The sequence below is a fragment of the Cygnus atratus genome, chromosome 6 (assembly GCF_013377495.2).
Source record: "Cygnus atratus isolate AKBS03 ecotype Queensland, Australia chromosome 6, CAtr_DNAZoo_HiC_assembly, whole genome shotgun sequence".
Taxonomy (NCBI): Eukaryota; Metazoa; Chordata; class Aves; order Anseriformes; family Anatidae; genus Cygnus; species Cygnus atratus.
The window spans coordinates 19,371,843-19,395,921 of NC_066367.1; the positions used below are offsets into that span (position 1 = coordinate 19,371,843).

Genomic DNA, 24,079 nt, shown 5'->3' on the forward strand with positions numbered 1-24,079 from the left:
GGCGGGCGGGGTGCTGCCGGCCCGGGGCCGCTGCTGTCGCCGAGCGAGCGGCGCCTTCTCCTCCCCGCGGCCCGAGCTTCTCGCCGCTGCCGCCGCCTCCCCGGGCGCGAACGCCGCGTGCTCGCCCCGCGCCGAGGAGCTCCGGGCTCCCGCCTCCGCGCCCCGGCACCATGAGCGCCGCCGCCTCGGGGGAGCCGGCCCCGGTGCCGCAGGCGGGGCAGTGCCCGAGGTGCGCGCCGCAGCACAGGCGGCGGCCGGGGGCAGGGGCGGGGGCGGCGGGGCCGGGGCCGAGCGGCCGCCTGGGGCCGGGCCGGGTCGGGTCAGGTGCGTGCGCGGGGGGCGCCGCTCGCTGGGCGGCTGGGGCTGGGCTCGGCTCGGCGCGGCTCGGCTGGGCGCCGGCGGAGCGCGGCGCTCGCTCGGCAGCGCTCGTGTTTGCGCATGACCCCTCCCCGCCTGCGCCCTCCCCTCCCCTCCCCGGCGGCGGCGGCGGCGGCGGGGAAGGTTATCCTCGCACACAGGCGGCTGCTCGGCGGCGGCGGCGGCCGCGGCGACGCAGTGCAGAGGTGCGGGCAGGTTGCGCCGGCCCCGCGCCCCGTCCCTCCCGCGCCCCGCCTGCCTCCGGAGCCCTCGCCCCGCCGGCGGCCTCGTCGCGCCGGTGTCGGGCCGGCCCCCCGGCCATGAGCGCGGCGCTGGGTGTCCCCCCGCCGCGCCGCCTCCCCCGCCGCCCCCGGCGGCTGCCGGGCTCCAGGAAAGTAGCTTGATGAGTGTCCAAAGTAGCAGTGGAAGTTTGGAGGGGCCGCCATCTTGGTCCCGGCTCTCCACGTCCCCACCGAGCCTGCAGGGCTGCTCCGCGGCGGCGGCGGCCTCCCAGCTCCACGGCGCGCCGCCCGGCAGGCCGCCCAAGGAAGGTAACCGGCGCGCCGCGGGGCTGCGCGGGGGGCCCGGCCCTCGGGGAGGGGCCCGGCGGCCGCCGCCGGAGGCCGGTCCCGGGCTGGCGGGGAGAGGCGGCGGCGGCGGTGGCGGCGCGGGGTCAGCCCTGGGCCCGGCGGCGCCGCGGGGAGCCTCGGGCGAGCGGGGCCGCGCCGCCCCCGCCCGCCGCCGCCGCTGCTCCTCGGCGCGGCGGCGCCTCCTCGTTCCCCCTGCGGCCGGCTCCGCTCCCGGCCGTCCTCCCGCGGCGGCCGGCGCTCGCTCGCGTCTGCTCCCGCTGCGGCTCTCCTCGGGCGGCCGCTCGCCGCGTCCTCCCCGACAGCGGCTTCCCCTCCTCCTCCTCCTCCTCCTCCTCCTCCTCCTCCTCCTCCCGCTCCAGCGGCGCGCCGGAGGTGCTGGTGGATGTGGCCGCTGTTGCTGGATGGAAGGAGTCGGGCACTTTTGGCAGCATGGAGGTGGGGCAGAGAGAGGGACCGAAATCGCAGCGTTTGTCCCTAACACGAAGGCGCCCTCGGGAGCGGCTGCTTTTGCGGCCCGAGGTGACAGGGCACCTTACGGCCACCACGGAATGACTGCAACTTTCTCCTTTCCTCCATCACGTCTTAGATGATAATATTTTTCTCCTCCCTCCCCTGCTCCTCCCCTCTTGTGTTACACCGACAGCCAGAGCGGGGTGTTGTGGGTGTTTGCAGGGAATATCTGTATGAAGGTTACGTGCAAACAAGTCCCCTTTCTATTTATTCTGTTTCGCTTATTGTCTGTTTTTTCCTCCGTGCATTGAGATGGATTGCCACAAGATGTAGCAGTTATACAGCTGGTGAACGGCTCGGAGCTTTTAGCTAAAATAACTACTTGCTGAGTGTTGGCTGGTGGCAGAGGAGAACTTTTATACACAGATACTTGCATACTAAACAGTTGTATAATTTTACTCGATTTGCCCCGGTTTGATGAATTCCATATAGCTTTTCTTCTAGCGCCTGCAAAATGTCGCTGCCTAAGCAGGAAACTTGCTAACTTTAAATAGAAATGATAGCGAGAATGGGGAGTCTTTGTTTTTCAAGTCTTCCTGTAGCTTTTGTTGTTGTTGTTGATAAGCAATTTAAGGACTTGGTAACGGGGATCCGCTATCCTGAAAATGCGTAATGTAGGACGTGGTTCTCCATTTTCCGTGCCAGTAGTTGTCAGACTTGTGTCACTCTCTGTCACTTTTGCACATGCTCCTCCAGGTAGATTGACATGAAATGCTCTAGAAAGTACCTGGAGAGGGATTACCGTATATGTTAAAGATGCTGAGTAAAGTGGCAGGCATTTTGTGCTCCTGTTCTCTTGAAAGCTGATGCTCTCAAAAGCAGCCACCGCCAGCTGAATATGCAGTTGATTTTAACTTTATGGAGAGTAGGATTCATGACTGTTGCAATGCTTGTTATGAATAAGTGTGCATATAATATTTGTGTAGGGTGCATATGTGAGGTATTTTTGAATGTATTTCAGATGTCTGGCATACAAGCCTGAAATGATTATTGCAATATGATATATGTATAAATTTATATGTATATATTTTTATATATATATATATATATATATATATATATATATATATAATTTATATATGTTATTAATTCTAAAGAAAACCGGTGTTTATTGAGTGTGTTATCTAGGCATGGAAAAACAGTGTTGCGAAATTAATTTTTTAAGGTGATGATGATGATTTTTTCTTTTTCTCACAACTCATGCAGTTGGATTTTCCTGGGCGCGATGGTTTACATCATGTAGTTCAGATTCAGGGGTTACAGAGTAATGATAGCCCTGGTATGTGCTTGGTATTATAATGTACTTTATTTGCATAGCGTTCCTGTGTTGTGATGATTGTGTGGCAGAGGTAGTTATGCTTGAGAATCGGTGTAGGCTATCAGCAGTGCTTGGATCTATAATTTCTGTTTAAACTGGCGGGATGTTAGCAGTACACCTTACTTCATATACATATATTTTACAGGGAAGTGTCATGCATGAAAACAGACCATCAAATAGAGGCATGTTAGTGCGTTCATAGACAGTGGCTTGTGCGCATGCAAGAATCATGGCAGACCAAACTAATGAGCTCAAAATGTTTGAAACACAGTGTGTTCTTAGGAGTTTGCGCCCACGTGGTCTGGACCAACGAGCCCTTGCGGTGCTGCTGGAGGTCATCGGCTTGTTGGAAGCGGTGTGCAAGGCCGTAGGCCTGGGCAAGCCCTGAGCCATGCTAGTGCTGGGCCTGGGGCCTGGTCCTGGTCCTGCTGTTAGATCTGTGGGACCCGGCCCCACTCCTTGACCTCAGGAACACAGGCCTCGCTGACGGTTTGCCTGGCCTTACTGCTGTCTGCTGTGAGGGCTTGGTACCTGCCTGCATGGCTCTCACCATCTTTTAAAGGTTTATTGAGAACAGAAACCCCCAGCACCCTGATTTAGGAAGTCCCAAAAGCATTCTCTGAACTACTAATATCGAGAAAGCAGAAACAAACAAACAAACCTCTGACATATATAACTATCACCCAAAGCTGTGTTTTTTGTTTTTTGTTTTTTAATTGTAAATACAGTACCTTGTCAGTATTGAAAAGGGACTACTTGGGAAATATAGGGTGAAATTAAAGAAAATAACTCACCTCTTCTGAAGTGTGTTACAATATTGTAGCAATACTTTATTAGATGTTATCTTCTCTTATATCTTGACTTACAGGGGCGTCATGGTATAGCTGTGTGGATTTGACTTAGGTTTTAGATAGTTTTGTAGGGTTTCAAAATGAAAATACTGAACTGGGCTTAAGTACAATGTTATCCATCCACTTTTACTATACCAGGACTATCTCATGTTTCCCTCTCCATTCAGTATCTAGATTCCCATAGTTCTATCAATTCTTTTATATGCCAGTAACTTATATGTGGTATATTTGGTCTCCTGTTCAAGAGCTGTACAATATGGGCTATAGGGAATTTACGATAACTGTTTGTTATTTTAAATAACATATGTGATTGTGTAGCTAGATCTTGTGCCACATAAGTTTCTTGACTGTTGACTGCTTTGTGGCTGCCTATAAGGAGAGTGCCTATAAGGAGACCAAACTGGGGAGTTGGAGAGTGCTGTTTTGTAAATGGGGGATGAGAAGGCAGAGGGAAGAGGACTGGGGAGGGATGTGTGAATATCTTGGAATAGTTCCTCTTCAGGGGCCAAGGCAGGGCCCCAGTGACTGGTAGTCAGGCATGGTGCTTTGCAGGTTGTTTTGTGTGCTTCTGGCTCTGAAGACTTTATTAAAAGCAGAACACCACCAAATATGTCTCTGAATTGCCATGGCAGGAGCGTGAAGGTTCACGTTTAGAATTTGAGCACAAGTTAACATACGATGACAACAGGATAAATAAACTCATTATTTATTAATCATTTATTAAGGACTAATGTTGTATGTGTAGCAAACTTTGGTGATAATTATTTCTTAATTTGATTAATGTATAGTATTTGTGTTCATTGTTACCTAAAATATGATGGTAGTTGTCCATCTGAACATAGACATACGGGTTTTTCTTCTTCGTGTTTCCAGCTTAGCAAATCTTCATAGGTGCAGGTTTGTGTCACAAGTGCTTCATATAGTGTTAGTACATGTACATGAAACCTACCTTATTTTATTAAAACTTGCAGCATTGTTTTTTGTTGTTTTGTTTTTGTTTTTTTTTTTAGTGTAAAAACTCAACTGTTTTATTTTCTTAACCAGTAAGCTCTCAGTAAGTTTGTTTATTGCCATTTCTTACCATTTAACTGTAGACGTAGAGCTTTGAGAATCTTACAGATTTGGCCAGTAAATGTGGGAATAAAGAAGAATGGGAGCATTTGCTGTTGAAGGTGATGGGTATATATTTACGTGGCATAAACACATCAATCGTATTTAGGCTGGCTACAGCAGGTGTTGTGTAAGGCTTAATGTTGTTCCACTGGTATGCACAGATTCTAGCTTGTGATATTACTGCTGTTTCTGTTGCAGATGTGTTTCTTACAGTGAGCTAATGCCAAATTCTAACGAGATTTTATAGTGTGCCCAAGTGAGAAGTGGGAAAAGAAGACCTTATTTAATATGGATACTTGTTTGAATCTGGTTTTCTGAAAGGCAAGTGTTGCAGAGAATAGAGCAAATTAATGTTTGTGTGATTGTTTTGTTTTAATTCTGTTTTAACTTGCCTAGAAGGGAGTTTTCCCATTAACCTATTCCATTTTAAATGGAGAGAGAATCAATATCTTTAAGGATAGGCGGTATTTATTTGTTATTACCTCCATTCAAATAACAAGCATGTTATTTCTCTGATTTTTTTTCTGTATTTTTGTTTCAGCAAGTAAAATTTTTCTTTATCAAGCTGAAATAAGCTTGCTTCTTTGTAATAATTTTGTTATGCAGTTATTGTTGACATTACCTTGGATTTTCTTCTAAATGATTCCGAAATACTGTTCTAAGTGCTCCTGGAAAAGACTGTTGTATGTATTTGTATCATGGTCAAAGTGAGCTGTCTTGCTACCTGAAGAAAGGAGATTATGGAGACATGACTGGCTTAAATAGTTGTCTCTACTTTGTGTGTGTTTGACTTAAGGTGGCGTTTTAAAGTACTACTTGTTCCTGATCCAGATTACTCCAATACTAAAAATATTGCCCCCACACTGAAATTTTTACACAAGTAAATGCCGGAGTTGAACTTAGTAAATACTATATGTTTGTGAAGTAGAGTATTTCCTGAACTGTGGCTCCACTAAAACCTAAAAGTATACCAGCGAAAAAGTTTTGTCTTTACAATCTTTACGAGCTTCTTTTTCATTGGCTTGGTGTGTTTTGGCTGTGGAAGAGGAAGAGGGAAATTTGGGTTGCTGGATTGCTCTAAGTAGAAATTAAAGTTGCGTAGGGGAGGAAAACTAATTACTTTTTTCTGTTTTGAATGTGCGTGTTGGTGGGGCAGTTCCACAGAGGTCCCAATGGTGACTCAAGGGTAGCCGTTAAACAGAAACTGGCCTTCAAAATACAGTCTGTTTTCTTGGGTGGGCTTGTAACTGAAAAACTTTTAATGGTTGCTAAAGGTAGCAAGGGACGAGCACTGCACTTTGTGTTCAGTGTTTAAGGACAGAGTTCTGCAGCAGTGGAGAAGGGCTAGTGAGCATCACAAAGTATTTTGGATCCTGCATGTCCTTTCGTCTTGACTCAGTCCGTATTGAGGTACTCAGTTTGGGGTAGAAACCCAGATTCTGCCTCCTTCCTGAGGAGCCTCTCGCTGGAGGTCTTCCTCCTTTCTTTCCTTCCTGAGCACAGCTTCAGAAGATGCCAGCAGGAAAATTGGGGCAACCAGCCTTTCCCGGGGCGGACGCGGTAGGTGGCGAAAATGTGAGTGCTTGCAAGCTTTAAAAGAGGGCAGCCAAACTGTGCCCCAGAAGCGAGGACAGGAGGGCTCGGCTGGGGCTGGGCGTGCTGGAGACTGACGGGGGGCGGCTGCTGGGGGTGGGTCTGCGCTGGAAGGATTGACTGAAATCAGTGATTATATTACTAATTTTAATCATGGCTTAAATCAGCGAGCAGGAAATACTGATTAAATAATTGTTTTTAATTTTATTTGCATTTGTGCTTAATTATTTTTCCCAAAGAAAAGTTGATTCTAATTGGTCTAATTTGATCACGCTTCTTGCTAGGCAGGGGGGGCGCATCTATATGCGTTTACTTAAGTGGTTACACAGCTTAGATTCTTGGTGTTAAGAAACATAATTCCCCATGCTTTAGATAGCTTTTAGCTAACTTTATTAGCTAAATAAAACGAATCCTAATTGTGCTAGATACATAAGAAGAAACAAATACATCCAAGTGCGTTTTGCGTTTAAAGCAGATTAAACAGAAGGGGAATCGTCTGTAGTTTGTGAAGTGAGTCGGTTGTTTCTGGCCACTGTGCCTTTCAAGATTTCAGGTTAACTGATCAAACCCAGTTGCTGTTCCTTAGTTTGGGAGAGAAAACCAAGATTTCTCCTGCTTCCCGAATCGTCAGTTGCTCTTTCGGTTCTGAGCAAACCAGCTGCTGAACTGAAGGAGCCTAGCAGGTGAAAATGGCAGGCGCGGCTGCAGGCCCAGGTCGCTCGGGGCTTTGGCCCTCCCATCCGGGCTGCGTGTGGGCACCTGCCGGCAGCGTGGTACCGCCGCCATTATGGTGATAAGGTTCATGCTCTTCGAATGTGTTTTTCACCTGTGCGAAATTAATAGGTCATAAACATGAAGCCTTGCCATAAATTACCATTCAAAATTAAGCTGAAACGTTTAACACCAGAGGGTATTTTTAAAATACAGAAATAAGAAAAGTTATACATCCTATACTCTGAAGGCCTTCTTAGCTTTAGCTGGGTAGGTTCCAAGGCTGACATGTATCCTCCAAAGATTTGGAGTGAAAGTTAGGTGGTTAGATGATTACAAGACTGCGATGGGAATCTGGTAGCTTTGGAATAGGGAACTTCATTTACGGGAGCTTTTACATGAAACTGAACATCGAGGGAGATGGTCGGTATTCCCCCAGGCTGCCTGCACTTGCTGAGAGGTAGCAGCAGGAGCATTAAGAAATGGCTCTTGCCTCATCATATCTGCACAGCTTTAAGTGGGTGGAAACTTAAAGGCTGCTGTGCTTTGTAATGTCCTTATGAACAAAGCACTCTGTACTTCAGGGTTTGAGATTGGGATGGTGGTAAGAAATTCCAGAGTGCCTTTTAGAGGAAATGAAGCCTGACTGTAATTACTTGGAGATTTGCAAGTACCGCATTCCCTTTCTTTGGACTTCTAATACAGCTATACCTGTAAGAGAAAAGGAAGCAAAATGTCTCTTTTGAGGAACAGCAGGAAATCTTGATGCCTTTAGAGAGATCTATGGTATGATACAACATACGCCTAACCTTTTAGATACTTACCTAGTTTTATGCCTGTACCTTCAGCTCATAGTATGTAGATGCTTCAAGCACCGTGTCCTGCAGCTGTGGCTTCTGGTAGCTTACAATTTATTTATTTTTTGGTAAGTCCTAGACCTTTTGAATGATATATATATGTAAGAGCAACAAATTGGAAAGTAATGTTAAACATACAAGTAAATGTTCAGTTTTTTTTTTTTTTTTTAAACTTGTATATGTCTGAAATAATACAATTTAGATCATGGTCCTGGACTTCACTCAATGAGTTTCTGATGCTCTTGAGATCACCTGGATTTAATAACAGAGGCATTTCCTGTTTCTTCTTCCACCACTGAATGCTAGGAGCTCTTGTTTGTAAGGAGACAGACTCAGGTGATGCCACAAGTAAGATTTCTAATATGTCTTCCTTGCACCCCTGTAGCTTAGACTGAATAGGCCTGTGCACTGTATACCTGCATTTGATAAATGGTGCTTTGTAGTTAATACTGCATTCCCATTGGTTCCACAGTTTTGACCTAAACTTTGCAGCTCTGTTTCAGCCAATGTTTGCAGGTGGTTTTTTTTTTGTTTGTTTGTTTTTTGGTTGGTTGGTTGGTTTTGTGCCCAAATACCGTTTTTGTAGCTATTTGGGTCCCCAGGGAGATTTCAGTCTTTATTTCTTAGTTTATTCCTAGTGAAGGTGATGGGAGAAGAAGCGTACTTTAATAAGTTGTGTATTTATTATAAAGCAATTGAAAACAAAATCCCCATGTTATTAATAATATGCTTTAACATTAGTAGAAGCATGTCTTTTTAAATTAATTTATAGAGAACTATAACTAAAGCAATTGTTTAGAAAGTGTAATTTTATTTTGGTTGCTGGAGGTCTTTATTAGCAAATGCTTCTAGTCTTGATGGGTAATGATCTGTTTTTAACAGTTATATTAAAAGTTGTATAAAAAGATGTTACAGAAGTTCTGAAATTTTTTCAAAGTAAAAATTCTTCGTTATCTTTCATAATGTTCCCCATACTTTTCTTTTGCCTTCCTTTTGTGCCTTATCTGAAGAGGAATGGCAGAATTATTTGATGGCATCTAATCCTACATTTGATGTCCTTTGAACTAGAATTTGTAGCTTGGTAGAAAATAATCACGTTTTGTCTTAGTTCACATATGGTATTGCGAAGATAGTGTTCGACATTATATGCTGTCCAATGAAGAAATATGTTTCAAGTAACCTCTTTCTTCACATTTAGCGTTGTGCGTATTACAGTATGATGTCCATTCTTTGGGATAACTTTTCATTGGAATAATTGTATCAAAATGCTACATATATTAATGAGATTGCTTATTTATAGTACCTTGTGTTCTGTAGTGATTGACCTGTTTAAGATCATTCCCAAAGACCATAAAACCTCGACTTGGATCTTCTGATAATCCAATCCCTTCTGTGCATTGGTCACTGAGAATTAATTGAATAAGAAAACATACAACGTCCAAGCGTATCTATAGTGTGTGAAAGAGTTGTGAAATACAGCTTTTAAAGAGGAAATTTATTGGAAATGAAGTGGTGTAAAATGTGCTTAAATCAGTTGGAAATACAGTAATGCATTTGTCACATAACATGGTGTCATTGCTAGCACATTCCTTAAATTAACTTTATAACCAGTGCACATTGATCTTCTAGTCATATACTTGTTTTTTACCGTCTTGTTCTCAGAAAAAGAACTTCAATCGTTCTGTCCTACCTAAATTTTGCTCACTTCTGTGTTTATTTAAAAAAATATATATTTTTTCAAATGAAAATTCAAACAAACTCTAAGCTTTAGCCTTTCATGAAAGGTAAATGCAGGAAGGAGTGGGAGAAGTTCAACATGATGAAATACCAACTCAGCCTTCTTCATGTGTGCAATAAAAGGGGGAACAAAAACAGAAAAAACACACAGCAAAACATGTTGAGAGCATCAAAACAATGCTGCTTAAACCAAAGTGGGTCATTCTGGAAGGCTCAAAACAAGGAGATTGTGCCAAGTATATGTATTTATTCGAACTCTGCAAAAGGATAGTCTTCTCAGTATTTTCATAAGAGATGTGGGTTATGACAAGTCTTTAGTAGATAGTAGAAACTCAGATTTCATGGGAGAGAAAAGATCAAAATGCTTTAAAATGCATCTTTGCTTTCCTCAAGATTTTGTCTAATTGTTTTTTTCAGGAAAGAATCCCTTCTTCTGTGTGTTTTCGCTTTTTTAAGGTGTATCCTGGAAAGTATCCTACTTTCTTTTTCCAGCCATTTTACCCCTGGTGTGTGCCCTTCACCAGTGAGGTGAGAGCCTGTACTGTAGTGAGAGGATAATGGTGATGATGGCGGTGGTCTAGGCAATGTGCATATCTTCATAAAGTCATGCTTTGGGTTTAGTTTTGGTGTTGGTGGTTATGGATTATTTTATTGAAGTGGGTTGATTAGTACTGATCACTAGGGTTTTGCTTTTTTTTTTTTTTTTTTAGTTTCTTTTGCAAGTCAGTTATTCCTTGAGCAGGGTGTATTCTGGGGAGTGGTTGGTGTGTCTTTGGTAGATATTTTAGAAAGTTTTTGATTATTAGTGTTAAGTTTTAGTTTCAGTAGGTCTATTCACGGCACTGAACTATATTAAAAAAGTTATCTTGCAAGTTATCCACAAGATTTAACTTTGAATAAAGTGGAGTAATCGTTATAATAGTACCTTTGTATTTAGTATTTTGAAGGCCACCTTGAGGAGTTGGATTTTTGTATTTTAGCATTAATATAGGGTACCAATAGAAGTAATTCCTGAAGATGCGGGTTTAGAATTTTTGAATGAAATGCAAAAAGCACTTTTTTTTTCTGTGGATATTATTTTGTGAGTTTGAAATCAAATTGTGTTTGATTTACCTCTACTTGTATAATCTGATTGCTTTACTTTTTTTAATTAAATTGTATTATTAAATGATTATGATGCTGATAATACCTAAGATGGGTAACACCAGTATACCATTATCTTTGCTACCTTGTCAGATGATATTTTGTATTCTGCATTCATACTTTTTTTCAGGCCCTTGCTTGATACATGCTGTCACATCCAGAGCATCCAAGTGGTTAATATTAAGGAACAGACAATTTTATGCATCATGCATGCACACACTTGCTTTTTTGCGTACACAAAATATGTGTGTGAAGTCTTCATGAGCTGTTTGGTCAATTGGAATCCTGTTATTGTTAGGACTCTCCATTCTCCATAGCAGTGTCATAAACACACCAAGCTTACTCAAAAACTTTGGTCGCTTTTTAGTAAAAATGTTCTAAAATCATGTTGTCTCTTATTATGTACTTGTTCAAAACTTGTTTCATGATTTCAAATACATCATTTTGCTGAACCTGCTGTTGAGTGTTGCAGATAATACAAGATTTGGTTGCTAGATTAATAGTACTAGTTTTGCCGTACTTGAGTTTTAGTTTTTTTTTACAGATTGCTGTTTACTTTCAAACAGAGGAATAAAAACATGTCAAGCTCAAAGAAAAATATTGTCTGTTTGTATATTGCATTAGTATTATATTTATTGTATTTTTCTGTCCATTTGTTATCCTTGCAACATATATCTTAATTTGGGAATGAAATATTGAAGCTGTGATGACAAAACAGTTTCCAGTAAATGACCTTAATAGTGATTTTTTTCCTTGTGTCATGTGATTGAAAGCTGACCTGATTTGTTCTCCTGACTAAATCGCAGCGTGCTGTTCTCTGAGCCCTTTGCTTGTTTTGCTGTTCTAGAGAAGTGCAGATAACAGGCACTGGTCCCTGCCAGCATCTGACACCACCTTCCCAGTGTTCTCCTTAAATCTTCCTTCTTCATTTGTTTATACCAAAAAGAGAGAGAGGGAGAGGGGGACTGTGCTGGCTGTCGTGTTGTTGTGATCATCATTGTTGCGCCTTTGGTTCCGTCCTTCCGAAGGAAGGTGGGGTGTGAGGCAACAATACCAGGGACTCTGCCAGAAGGTGCAGGATCTGCCTGCATGCTGCTGGGGCACCCGCGTCCCACTGTCTGTGCAGGGAGTGACACACTTTCCCCAGCTGGGTCCCTGAGGCTGTGCCTTCCCACCACTGGTTTCCCTTTCTTACCAGCACTTGGCCACAAGCGTGACCTCCTGTGCCATCAGCCTGCTCTGCTTCCTCTCAGCTTCTGTGAACTTTAATTTTCCTCTTCGAACTGACAACCACGTGCTTGGCCTTCGTGTTTGTCCCATAACATGATGGCTGAGGAGCAGAAGCTGCCTCTGTGCTGGTTTTGCCAGAAGGACTTTGGTTTGCAAAGGGAAAAGGTGGCTGCTGCGGCAGCAGCACCACCAGCACGCCCAGTGCTTGGGCATAACCCAAGGGGACGCGTGGGGACAAGTGGCTGCAAGGGGAGGGCCTCCCAGGAGCTTCTCCCCAGCGTCCTGCGGCGTGCTGCCCAGCAGAAGATGAAACACTTCTAAGGTCATAGCGGATAGAGGTCCAAATGGAGGTTTGTGGTTTTTTGGCAATAACAGATCCTCTTAGCATTTCAGTCTTTAATAATGGAAATTCCTTGTGGTTTTTTAGACTTCAAGTTAAGACAGGTCATTACGATTGCTTTTTGTTACATCCATTGAGTTGTTGAATCTACTGGTTTCTGCATCCAGTTGCGCGGAGGTGTGTGGAAGGGTGTTCCTGACAAAAGTAAAACATTTCTAGTAGGAATTCTCCTATTTGATAAATAATCGTTAGCACAACTAATAATGTTAGCTTGTAATCAGAAAAGTATCTTATGTAAAAGTAGTGAGCGAAGACTGAATTAGTGATTCAAGTAACTAGCAGAATATGTAGTGTGAAAAGCTGTTAAGGATTTAAATTAGTGTCATCAGAGACTAAACAGTTGTGTTATTTTTTAAGTTATACTCAGACCTGCACAGTGTACTCAGTCACTTGTGTCAGCGCGTGCCCCCTACACTCAGAAATTTGCCTGTGCATTTTGGCGCAGTGGTGCCCCTGGTGCTGACGCTACGCGGGTGCCGGGTGGCACAGCGGGGACTGTCGCTGGCTTGCCCACCCTCCTCCCCAGAACACTGCTGGGGAAACTTTCTTGCTCCTGATGGGTTAGTGAATTTCACTCGTTAAATTTCAGTCCTCAGGCTTTTCCTCTCTGAGGCTGCATCACCAGGGGAGGGAGCGGGTGCGTGAGGAGTGCCCGGTGCCTGTGGGTGCAGGCGCTGGCCTGCTTGGGCTGGCAGGGTTGCGCCTGACATGGCCCTGCCTCCTCTCTCAGTCCGTTACAGACTTAATGCTGGATTCATTCTGGTTTTTAAAGTATCCTTGATGCGATCAGCTTGGGGTTTAGTTACCTCCAACATTGGGGTTGTAGAACCAGAAGGGTTAAACATATGCTGGGTGAAATGCATCCCAATTTGCTAGCCATTTGCTCCTGGTAGCACAAACTAGTCTGTCTCTGTCAAGTCACCTGTAAGCAGGAGGCTCTGGGAAGCTTACTTCAGCCATCCGAGGAACTTCATGGTCCTCCCTTGCCTGAGCTGTGTGAAAGAGAACTCCTGCTTTCTCTCTTGTTGGTTGGGGAGGAGAGCTTGGGTCACACTTGTTCTTAAGTTATGTTTGCTGTGGTCCTCAGAAGCCAGTGTAACGACATTATCCTTTAAAATAAGTGTGGTTAGTTCTGTAGTGCTACAAGTACTATGCAGCTGTGTTTTCAGGTCTTTCTACATGGTGGATGTTGTTAATTGCACATGTTTTTACTAGTGTCTTGAATACTTGTATGTGTGTCTTGTATGTTTTATTTGCCACATCGAAGACTAAGAGCTGCTCTTTCCTAATTCCTGGTTGCTCTCAGGGCTTTAACTGCACTGATGTTACAAAACTTAATCCAAGTGATCACAGGCTTTGTTCCATGAGGTCCGTTCTTTATTCAACGTGCAAGATGGGCAGTCCTCAGGAAAGGGACGTGCTGAAAAGAATGAGAATCCCTTCTTTCTTTGTTCTAAAACTTAAATGAATGAAAGTGATAGTATAGCAGAAAAGAAAGCTGGTTTAAAATTAGGCAAAGTACTGGATAGGAGAAACAGCTGTAATGCAGATTTCTTTAATGATGATGCTGAGCAAGACTAAAACCAGATTTCTGACAGATGATTACATATGATGTTTCTTTGTCTGTGAACTGGGTGGGTGCTGAATTAGAAATTAAAACATTTTTTCTTTTAGCTCTCAACTTGATTTTTCACTGATTCATGTGTGATTTCATACTAGTCTTATTTTTTTTTTCATCTCTGTAGGATGGAAGCAAAGCAGTAAGGTCCTAGGAAAACGTAGGTGTAGTCAGTAATGTACTGGTGTATGTATGTAACTTATTTATTTGGAGCTGTGTTCTGAGACACTCCTCCTTACAAGGGGCTTTGAGGAAGTGAATTTCCTGGTGTATTCAGCAAAGCTTGGGTTCTCTTGTCAGTTAGAGACTGCTGATTGAGTAAATTAAAAGGAAAAGAAAGGAAAGGAAAAGAAAAGAACAACAAAAAAAGAGGAACGATATCTAGTTGACTGATTCTTTGAGCACCACCTAGCCTCTAGACAGGGTGCCTACAAGAGACAAACAGCGATCAGTCACGCAGTTGGCGTGGCCTTACTCAGCACAGGGGGACGGAGCCACCGTTGCATGAGCTGCCTGGCGTCGTGCTGTTTTCTCACCAAGCTTGTGGAAACTCTTGATGTAAATTTTGTTTGTTTCAGTTTCTAGTGTTTTATGTGCTGTGTGCTGTACGGGTATTTCAAAAGGAAAAATTAACACTGTTGAAGTGAGGTTAAGACCATTTTTCTTAAAATAGCGTTCTTGAAAAGCCAAAATGGTTTATGAGGCTTGTGGTTACAGTCAGAGGTGAGTCGACTGTCCCTCTTTAATCTTAGAGGCTTGATAATTTCTTTTCTGCATGTTTGCTGTGAAACTGTAGCCTGTTACATAAGTATATGGGGGGTTGAAATTAGTCGATCACAATGTTATGAAAGAAATAGATGAATGTAGTTGGAAGGACTTGTTTGATTTCTCAGTAGCAGTGTGAGGCTCGCCTGGAGCGGTGCAGGTGGGAGCAGCGAGGGGAGGTGGGGTGTCTGCACCGTAGAGGTCTTGGAGATCACAAGGGCAGAAGTGGCAGTAGGAGCTATGGAAGTAAGGCGATTAGGAAGTTTGGGGAATTAACAACTGAAACACACTCCTATTGCCACAGATACGGCTTTCAAATAGCAGCTGACTTGTGTTGAAACTGGGAAGTACGAGATTCTATGAAATTGTTTTTTATGGCCACCTTTTTACCCTATAGATAACTTCCAGACAAATTTATTTGGGGAAAAGGTGGATGGTTTGTTTGTTTCTTCATGGCTCACTTTTTCTGTGAAGTGAGCGAGAGAAGCAGAGAAACGCTGCGGGGAGGGGCACTGCTCTCCCTTCCTGCTTGGTAGGTGACCTCTGCTTTTAACTTCCTTTCCACTCCTTCCTTAGATAGCAGAAGCTGCTGTTTATTTTTGATATGTACAAAAGGCCTGTGCCATTTTAAATTCTTGCAGAACAGCCATTTCGTGGGCTCGAGCATTTAGGGCTCCTGGTTTGTTTCCTTATAACGGAATGCAGCAAATGAAATGTGCTGTACTTTCTAGAATTTCTCTAGGTAGATGTTTCTTCTTCATAACTGCTCCAGGCTTTTAGTGCTTTTCAGCATAGAAATAGAGGGGGATGGAAAGAAGCAAGCTTTTGTTGAAAGTGTGATGCGCTTTTTTGGTGTATCACAAAACTCGTGTTATCCTGTGACCTGTTAGTCAGTGTTACCAACAAGTGACCCATAAACTTGCAGCTTGCTTCTCCCTGCCTGCTGCCTGTTCCCCAACAGGGACAGGGAGCATCTGTTTTTTGCTGCGAATGAAGCTGAAGAGGGCAAATACTGCTTCTGTCTTTCTGTCTGGATACCCTTTGTAGCGCTGTCTGGGAGCAGCAGTAATTGCTGCAGATTCCTCTTCATAGAGATGAGAAGGGAGCTGGTAGAGACGGGCAGACAGCATGTCACCTGCATGTGTTTGGCCCAGGCAGTATTGTTTTTTCTTTCTCTTGACATAATGTTGTGTTCAAGGCAGATGTGCGCTACCTAGAAATAGTCTTTTAGTGTTTCTGCCACGGATGTCTTATCATAACTTTGGCGAAAACCTTAGTCTCTTTCTGTAAAATGCAAATAGGCTTTTCCTAACTTATAGGGGAATAATATGCATAAACTTCTCTGTGTATTGTTTATTTCTTTAGTGGTGTACTTACATACTACAGTGCAATATACCAACACTGTTCTATTGTCCTATGGGACAGTAATGTGGACTTTTTAACGTTTTGATTCACCAAGCATCTCCAGAAGACTTAAACAACAAGAACAACAAAAACAACAAACCCTAAGTGGTGCTGTCATATTTTCTTCTAGTCTTTCTTCTAACTTGATAGAATACAGCCATGGAAACAATATCTTCAATGTATTTTTTTCCTTAACCAAAATGTTGTCATTAACTCTAAGGAAAGTTACTGCTTTTGACCTTAACAGTGAAGTCTTCCATTTCCAAGAGGAAGTTGCCTGGAACCTAGAGATGATCACTTAAGGCTTTAAAGGAGACTTTAGGAAGTGTAGTATCATGTTCATGCAGTCACAGATTATTATAGTGGTGAGAGATGACCAGAAATGCCAGGAGGATGTGCTAGTTGGCTACCCAGCTGCTCCCAGCCCAAACAGTTGTCTTGAACAAAACTTTATTAAAAGCACTTTAAATGAGTGCTTTGTACTTATGATTATTCTGTCACTGTAGCAGATGTTCAAATCAGATGTTGTCCTTAAAGAAGAGCTTTATTGAAGATGTACGGATACTGAATAACACATGCATTTGTTCTAAATGGAGTAAATGCTTAGAGTAGTAGTTTGGACAGCGGGAGTGAACTAGTCAGTTAACTTGCTCTCAGGTATCACCGTCGTCAGCTGTGACCAATAGAAAATGGTCAGTGAATACTGTGTTAAGCCTTCTTGTTTCTTTGATATACACTGGCTCTGCCAGTTCACTATTAAATGGTAGAAGTTGGTGGTGTTCAAAAGCTATCAGTCATCATGTCGAATCAGAACCTGCTCTTTGATCACTTTTGGTAATCAAAAGTAATCCAAAGAACAATTGCAGGTGAGTAATCTGGATTTTAAAAAATATGGCAAAATACAGCACTCAACATTAAATAGCAACAAGTTTCAAAATAATAGATATTATTCTCTGTAAAGAACATATTCAGGATATCACCAACCTAGTTTGTAGATGTTCAGAGTGCTGAGTTCTTTGTCAGTCTTTTTCTGCATACAGTACTGTAGCCAACCATACAGGAAATCTGTTTTTAGCAGATGTTTTACTATTTAAGCTCTTAGTTGTATGAGTTCAGAATAAGTCTTTTAAAATAGGACATATCCAAAAGGGTTGTTACTCACTGATAATACTTTTCTGTGGAGTATATTATTATATAGTGCCTGTTTTGTTTGATTGATACAGGAGGGTGTTCAAGATGGGGAAAGTTCGTACAGTTTGGGATTTCAACACAGGACGTACACTCAGCTTTTCCCTAACTCAATATTGTTTTTAAGTCTAGAAGATATTACTGGACATGGAGAAGGATCTTGGACTTGGGGAGTTCTTTGTCCAAGTGGAGTGTTCTGCTTTTTGGGCACAGCAGGTATTTCTGTTACTATGCCCGTGAACACATCTGTTGAATTCAGTTTTTCTCTAGTTAAGTACTGTAGAGGAGAGGGCAAAATATGCGATACCTATTTTCAAAAGGTAGCCTCCTTACCACTGTTTTGGGCTGACCATTCCAAGGTAAAAGATTTCAAGATATTAGTAGTACACCGTATGTTCTTTCAGTTGTCCTTTTCCTTTTGTTCATTAAGTTAAACTTTATTCAACAGACTCAGGAAGGACCTTGTCGTGGTTCTGTTGCTCATAGCATTATTTGCTATGCTAACGCTTCCTGTACATGGTGCAAGTGGAGTTGTATTAGAAGCTTGGGAAATGGTTGGGTAGGTGCAATGTTGAATGTTCTATGTTATATCTTTACAAATTATTCTATACTTGCCAACTCCTGTCATTAAGATGGGGGAAAAAATGCAAAAATAATGATATAGTAATTTCAGGGGCAAAGTGGGGAAAAAAAATGTTCTGTGACAAATTCCTGCAAGAGGTAGCATAAAGAAAAGTCTGGCTAAAAACTTATCTATTGTAAGGACTTGTGTCAAATTAAATGTTGAATCTTGTCTTCTGAATAATGAACAGGATTGGAATGAGATGTGGCATGCCATTGTTTCAAGTGAATATTGCAAAAAAGCTTTGGTAGCTTTTAAACCCATCAGCATAAGTATTTCTGTTGCCTACATTAGTGCTTATCTTTAATAGGTACTGTGCTGCACATGTTGTGCTTACACTGGTGCAATAGATTTGTTGCCCATGGCGCTGAAGGAAAGACCAATTGCTTTTGTGCACTATGTAGCCAAGATGCTGTCACTCAGAAATAAGAGCTTTCGGTTGCTTCAGGAGGCCAGTGTGTTGCTCTTGAGTCACATATGGCTTTTGGGCAATTAGGTGGTACTTGCAGGGGATAGAACCAGAGGGACTTAGAAAGGAGATGTCTGTCACTGGCTTGCCTTGGACATAGTTACGTGACCAGTTCAGCCCCATTGACAGCAGAATAGACCCTTGGGGAGTTATTGTCCATTTTGTTGTATGAATCATTCCCTGAGCTTTGCATGAGCCGTTCTGAGTTTCCATCCTTGTGGCATGTGCCCACATGCATGAGTGTGTATTGTTGGTTCATAGCCAAAATGAAGGCTTTGATAAGCAACTTGTAAATCCATCTCTGCCTCAGCTGCGTACAGCCGTCTGATGAGACACGTAACAGCCAAGGGATCCTTAGAATACGGTACCTAGCTGAAAGGTGGGAAGAATTACAGATCCTTGGGTTGTTACCCACAAATGCCTCCTAGCTGATCTGGATGGATTTGGGCCAAGTGGTTTGTTCATAAATCTTTCGTTAAGACGTTAGTGGAGGTTCACTCAGGAACATTTCTCTCTAATTCACTTTCCCAGGTTGTTGGCCAGACAATTGAAATCCAAAAACTGGCAGCATATAGATGAAGTCTAAAGACCATTAGAATTTTTTAGCGTTAAAGAATTGATTTCTGTTGTAGAATGATTTGCAGAAAATGGCTTATCTATCCGGCAGTTCTGGGCTGGTGAGCTGTTGGAAAAAGTGAAATAAACAACCTCCAAATACCATTCAAAAAAAAAAAAAGATCTATGGTCATTTGGAGGGGGGGGGACAGACTTCAAAAAAGACTCTGAAAAAGAAATAGATTGCATCTTGGGGTTTGGAGAGGAAGGATACGGAATATTTTCCTGATCTTACAGCACCAGGAGAATTAATGTTGAACATAAGAGTGCATGTAACCCTAACCAACTGCTCTTCCTTGTCAACTCTTTAGTTCATGGGAAATCAGAAGTTGTAGGGGCTTTCTCTCCCCATCAGAAGAACCTGTTTTGTTTTGTGTTTTTTTTTACTTTGTACTTTAACAAGATTGCATCCAACAATCATACAACTGTAACCAGCAGACAAAAGTCTTTATAAAAGTACTTTGGAAGTGGATTTTTAAATTACATTTGTCAAAAACAAACAAACAAAAAAACAGCTATCTTCTGATGTTTATAGGGAGTATTTTTTTTCTTATTTGTTAGATTTACTGTATTTACGTTGTTTAAGGCCGAAGTTTTTCAGTTTTATATATATATATATATATTTTTTTTTACTTCCTACAGGTTTTATGTCTGATCTATCTGCCTGCTAATTATGCAGCATTTTTCCTAAATAAAGTGTTCTCCTTCCCTTCTTAAAACACCTCCTCCCCCCCCCCTCCTCTAACAACCACAACTCCCATAAGCAGTAGTTATATTTCACTTGCCTGCATTCTTTTGAACATTATCCCCATTTTAAAGTACCTGAGTAGTTTAAAAATCTTTTGGCTAGGTGAAGGGCTAGGCTATAAAGACAGAGAGGTCTGAAGTTTGTTTGAAGTTTACTGTAAATCTGTAAAGGAACAAGAGACAAAACACTAACTTGAATTTCAGTTGCATTTCCAAGCAGTGCTTTTAAGAATACTGTTTAAAGTCAGTAATTTTCAGGCAAAATTGTGGTTTTATGCTGCTGGATTTTAAACAAGTAATTCAGTAAGGGTATCATCTAGTTCAGGTTGTTACTCATTGGAACCCGTGTGGAAAAATCAGCAGACATGAATGATATAAAACAACTTGAGGTATGGGATGAGTTGTCTTACTGAAGTCACATCTTGTATATTATTTAGGTTGCTCTTTTAAAAGCACAGTCCTTCTCATTTCAAGAGAATTGCTTTGTGAAATAAAAGAATATTAAGTGTTTTAAGTTCACCTAGGCACCTTATCAGTGGTAAGAAGTCTGTTAGTAAACAGAAGTAGAGGATAACTTGAGTAAGAAAAACTGTTATCATAGGTCTTCCCTATTGTGAGCTTTGATGTTACCAGCTCAGGGACTGAGGAATGTTGTTTTCACTACACATTTAAAATGACTCTTGATCAATGAAGTAGGTTCTGTTCTTTCCCGACCCTGGGTTTAGGTAAGTATTCATTAGGAATTTCCTATCACTTGCAATCTTTTCAAAAGGTTAGTTTCACTTGAACATCAGGATGTATTTTTTTCCCTATTCGTCTGTTTCTACTGCTACCATTTGACTTGAAAATCTTCATTGTAGCTTGAATGTAGTAGTCTACTTTTTCAAGTCGCCTTTGTGGAAGTTATAGTATAATCTACCCAATATTTATGGTCTCCTATAAAAAAGTTAATCCTCTTGATTGGAAAGCCAGCAATTGTATGGATTTCTAAATTTCCAGGTTATGCTTTGTCATGGCTGATCTGTGGCTGTTTTTGTTAAGTATTTTGTAAGAGCTGCAAGCCTGGGGTCTTAGTAAACAATGTCCTATAGATTTTGGATATGTAACTATTGTTAGGAGGTATGTGTAGTTTGAGATTTTTCTGTTTTAAATCTCAGATTGTATTCTGCTGTCCCGTTGACTGCTGGTTTAGGTTGGATGGGACCTTTTTGACTCCAGAGGCCCTAGTACTGAATGCCTGTGGCCTTGGGGTTGTAGCTCACCCTGGATGGTGATGCACTTCAAAGCCTTCTACTGAGGGTGGGCTGTGTTTGTGCTGCTATCTTGGAATTGAATTCTTCCTTCTCAAATTACTGCTGGTTGGCTTGATGCCATCATACTAGCACCTCAACTTGTTTTCTTAACACATTAGTAGTTTTCAAGGCTGTCTCCAATGCTGTTCTGTGATTCCCTAAAACATGCTGTCGAAGAAAGATTTAGCAGCACAGGTCAACTTTTTTTTTAAATCATTTCTCAATTCCACAGCCTAAATGTTCTATTTTAAATGGAACAGATATTTTCCTAACCTAAAAATTAGGAAACTTGCATTCAGTCCATACAGTGTGATGTTTTTACTGTATGTTGATTTGCCTTGCTTTTTCACATGCTTAGAGTTATAATTTAAAGGCATGCTCCTTCACTGACTGCTTGTTCTGAGTTGCTTTATTGCTGAGCCATAAATAAAGTATAAGCTGTAATAAATAGAAAGTTTTACTATTTAGAAGAAGAGAACTGGATCAACGTGACTATTACTTGTCACTGTACCAAATACTTCATTTTCTTGGAGGCAGAATGTTAGCTTGATTACCTTATTTTCCTGGAGAATGAAAAAGTCCTTTCTGGCTGGTTCTGCGGTAAGGAAGGCCAAGTATTTCAGAAGGACGAAAGAGAAGAAAGAAGCTGAGTGTATATTTTGTTGCTTTTGTTTGTTTTTGTTTCCCAAATGAGACCAAAGCATAGTTCAAAAGGAAGTACATGTGGATGCAGAGATGAGGTGCATCTTCATGTTGGTAAGATTTTCAAGAAAATCAGTTGTGTAGCATTTTTATGAGACTGCAAGAATTTAAAAATCTGTAAAGCTTTCGTTTTATCTGCCGGTGCATGTGTACGACACGGTGTCATGCTCAGTTGTTAAGAAGTTAAATTATTAGAGCATCAACACAGTGGGATAAATATATTCTAGGATATTCCAAATTGAAATAAAGTTACTTAAAGACTTTAAGAATTACATTGCAGTGCAGTTACCATGCTAAATCTTGATATTTCTAGTTTCAGAGATTGTTTGGTACTTTTATTGGAACTTGATTTAAAAAAAAAAAAAATTTCCAGGCTGCTTTTCTTACCATTTGAAATGTGTACTGTTTTTTTTTTTTTTTCCCACTCTCTTTTAGCTGGATATTAGTTAGATCTAAAGCATGCTACTGTCAGTGAAGAGAATACGTGGTGGTAATATAATCAATGTTAATGTGAAGTGTTCCAAAAAAAAATGTTGGACATGAATCTCATGCCATGCGTATTACCATAATACCTGAGTGTCTACGGGGAGTATATTAGGAAATTCGATTTACATTTGGGCTATTGTAGAACTGTCGTCTTCTCTTCAATAGATAAGTCTCCCTGCTGAAGTATTTTGTTTTGGAATTAAAAGCTATATGCATATAAGTCTGCTGAATAAACCAGACCAAACCAGTAGGCTTTTCACTTAAGTGAAAGGTGGTTTGTGCCAGCCTTGAATTCAGGGGAGGGGGCCTCAATCTAATCTTGAGGGTTGTTCTCAGAAGAATCTGGCTTCTGCATAATGAACTTTATCTTCATTGTAGAAGGCTGACAATGTGTGAAGCTGTTGATCTTTCTTCATCTGGAAGCTGTAATTGATTGCCAGATAACAAGCGTCCATTCAGGGTAATAAGGGAGTCGAAGGTAAAGATTGAGGCTTGGAACTTGATTCCATATTTAGTGGGAAAGAAACTTGTCTGATCTGTCAGGCCTTTGTGTTCCAGTCTGCAGCTCTGCTCTGTAGTCTAGCAGTGCTCAAGGTAGAGATCGTAGTATGCGTGTGTCCCAAAAGATCCAGTTTGTAGTAGGCTAAGACTTACAGCAGAAACTTCCTGCTAAACTTTCTCCTAAAATGTCATTTATACTGAGGTGCGAGCAAACGTTTGGTCAAACTATCATATATTTGCAAGTATTCATATATTTGGGCATTTGTGGCCTGGTGTACAGGTGTTGCACTTAATTATTTTCTGGTCACTAGTTTTGAAAAATTCAAACTACTGTGGAGAATCCACTGATTTCTTACATCTCTGTTTTGGTAAGGTGGAAATACGATATGACTGAGGATACTGAATGCCATGCAAAAACTTGTAATTTCTCTGAGTTTATGATTTTGACTTTTGACATAACTAATTGCTAAAGAAGTTATCTGAGAAGTTTGGACTTCTCAGAAGAGTTCTGGCAAACAAAAGTCCTTTACAGGACATTATACTAGGACTTTTATACTAGAGGCTGTGTAGGGTTCTGAAAGACAAATTACTACAGAAGAACCCACCCCCCACCCTACCAAAAAATACAGCAACTGGGTAGTGTTGGTTATTTTTTATTTTTTAAAATGACTAAAAGAAGCTTTGCAAAATCTTGTATTGATTACAAGGAATAAAGAAAAGTAGTTTTTTAGGGCTCACTGTAATCGTTTAGGTAATTTTTGAGGGTTTTGTGGTTTTTTTTTGTTGTTTTGGTTTAGTTTTTTTGGAAGATAGTGGATGTTTGAGTGGCAGCAGTTGGTAGCAATGCCAGTCTGTCATTTAGCATCATCATAAATATGCCTCAGTTAAGTGCTTGAGCTTTGAGTTGGTGAATTGGCTTTCAGAGGTAGGAATGAAGCTAGTTCAAGAAGTCTGCGAGTATATTTTTTAAACTATGAATTTTGTTTATCTTGTTAGCAGCAGTAGAATTTATGAAATTTGTAGTTTCCATGAAAAGAGAATGCCAAAACCTTTTTTTAATAGTGCCATTTGAATGTACATGGTTATTACTTTCAGTCCTTTTTGAACTACTTTTCTGACAATGTGTGTTGCCCTGTGGGATTGAAAAGCACAAAGTTGGTAAGTTGTATTTTAGTTGAAAAAATAAGGCTGCAACATTTTGTGAGGTACTAGAGGGATATGTCACTAAAATACTTCATAAAGACTTTGGCATTAAAGAAC

At 41.7% G+C, this 24,079-nt stretch overlaps 1 protein-coding gene across 4 annotated transcripts in view; it reads left to right on the forward strand.

Moving 5' to 3' along the window:
* Positions 1–479: 479 nt before the first annotated feature.
* TLK1 (tousled like kinase 1) overlaps positions 480–24,079 on the forward strand; it is a 66,142-nt gene continuing 42,542 nt past the window's right edge. Inside the window, exon 1 of one of the 4 annotated variants that reach the window (XM_050711424.1) lies at positions 480–563. Coding sequence is in view for 3 of the 4 variants with exons in the window: in XM_035570859.2 (XP_035426752.1) it covers positions 761–908 (148 nt within the window). In the remaining variant the exon portion in view is untranslated. Of the gene's footprint in view, positions 909–1,302; positions 1,383–14,595; positions 14,752–24,079 lie in introns of those variants that run through there. The other 3 variants (XM_035570859.2, XM_050711422.1, XM_050711423.1) reach the window with 3 other exon arrangements.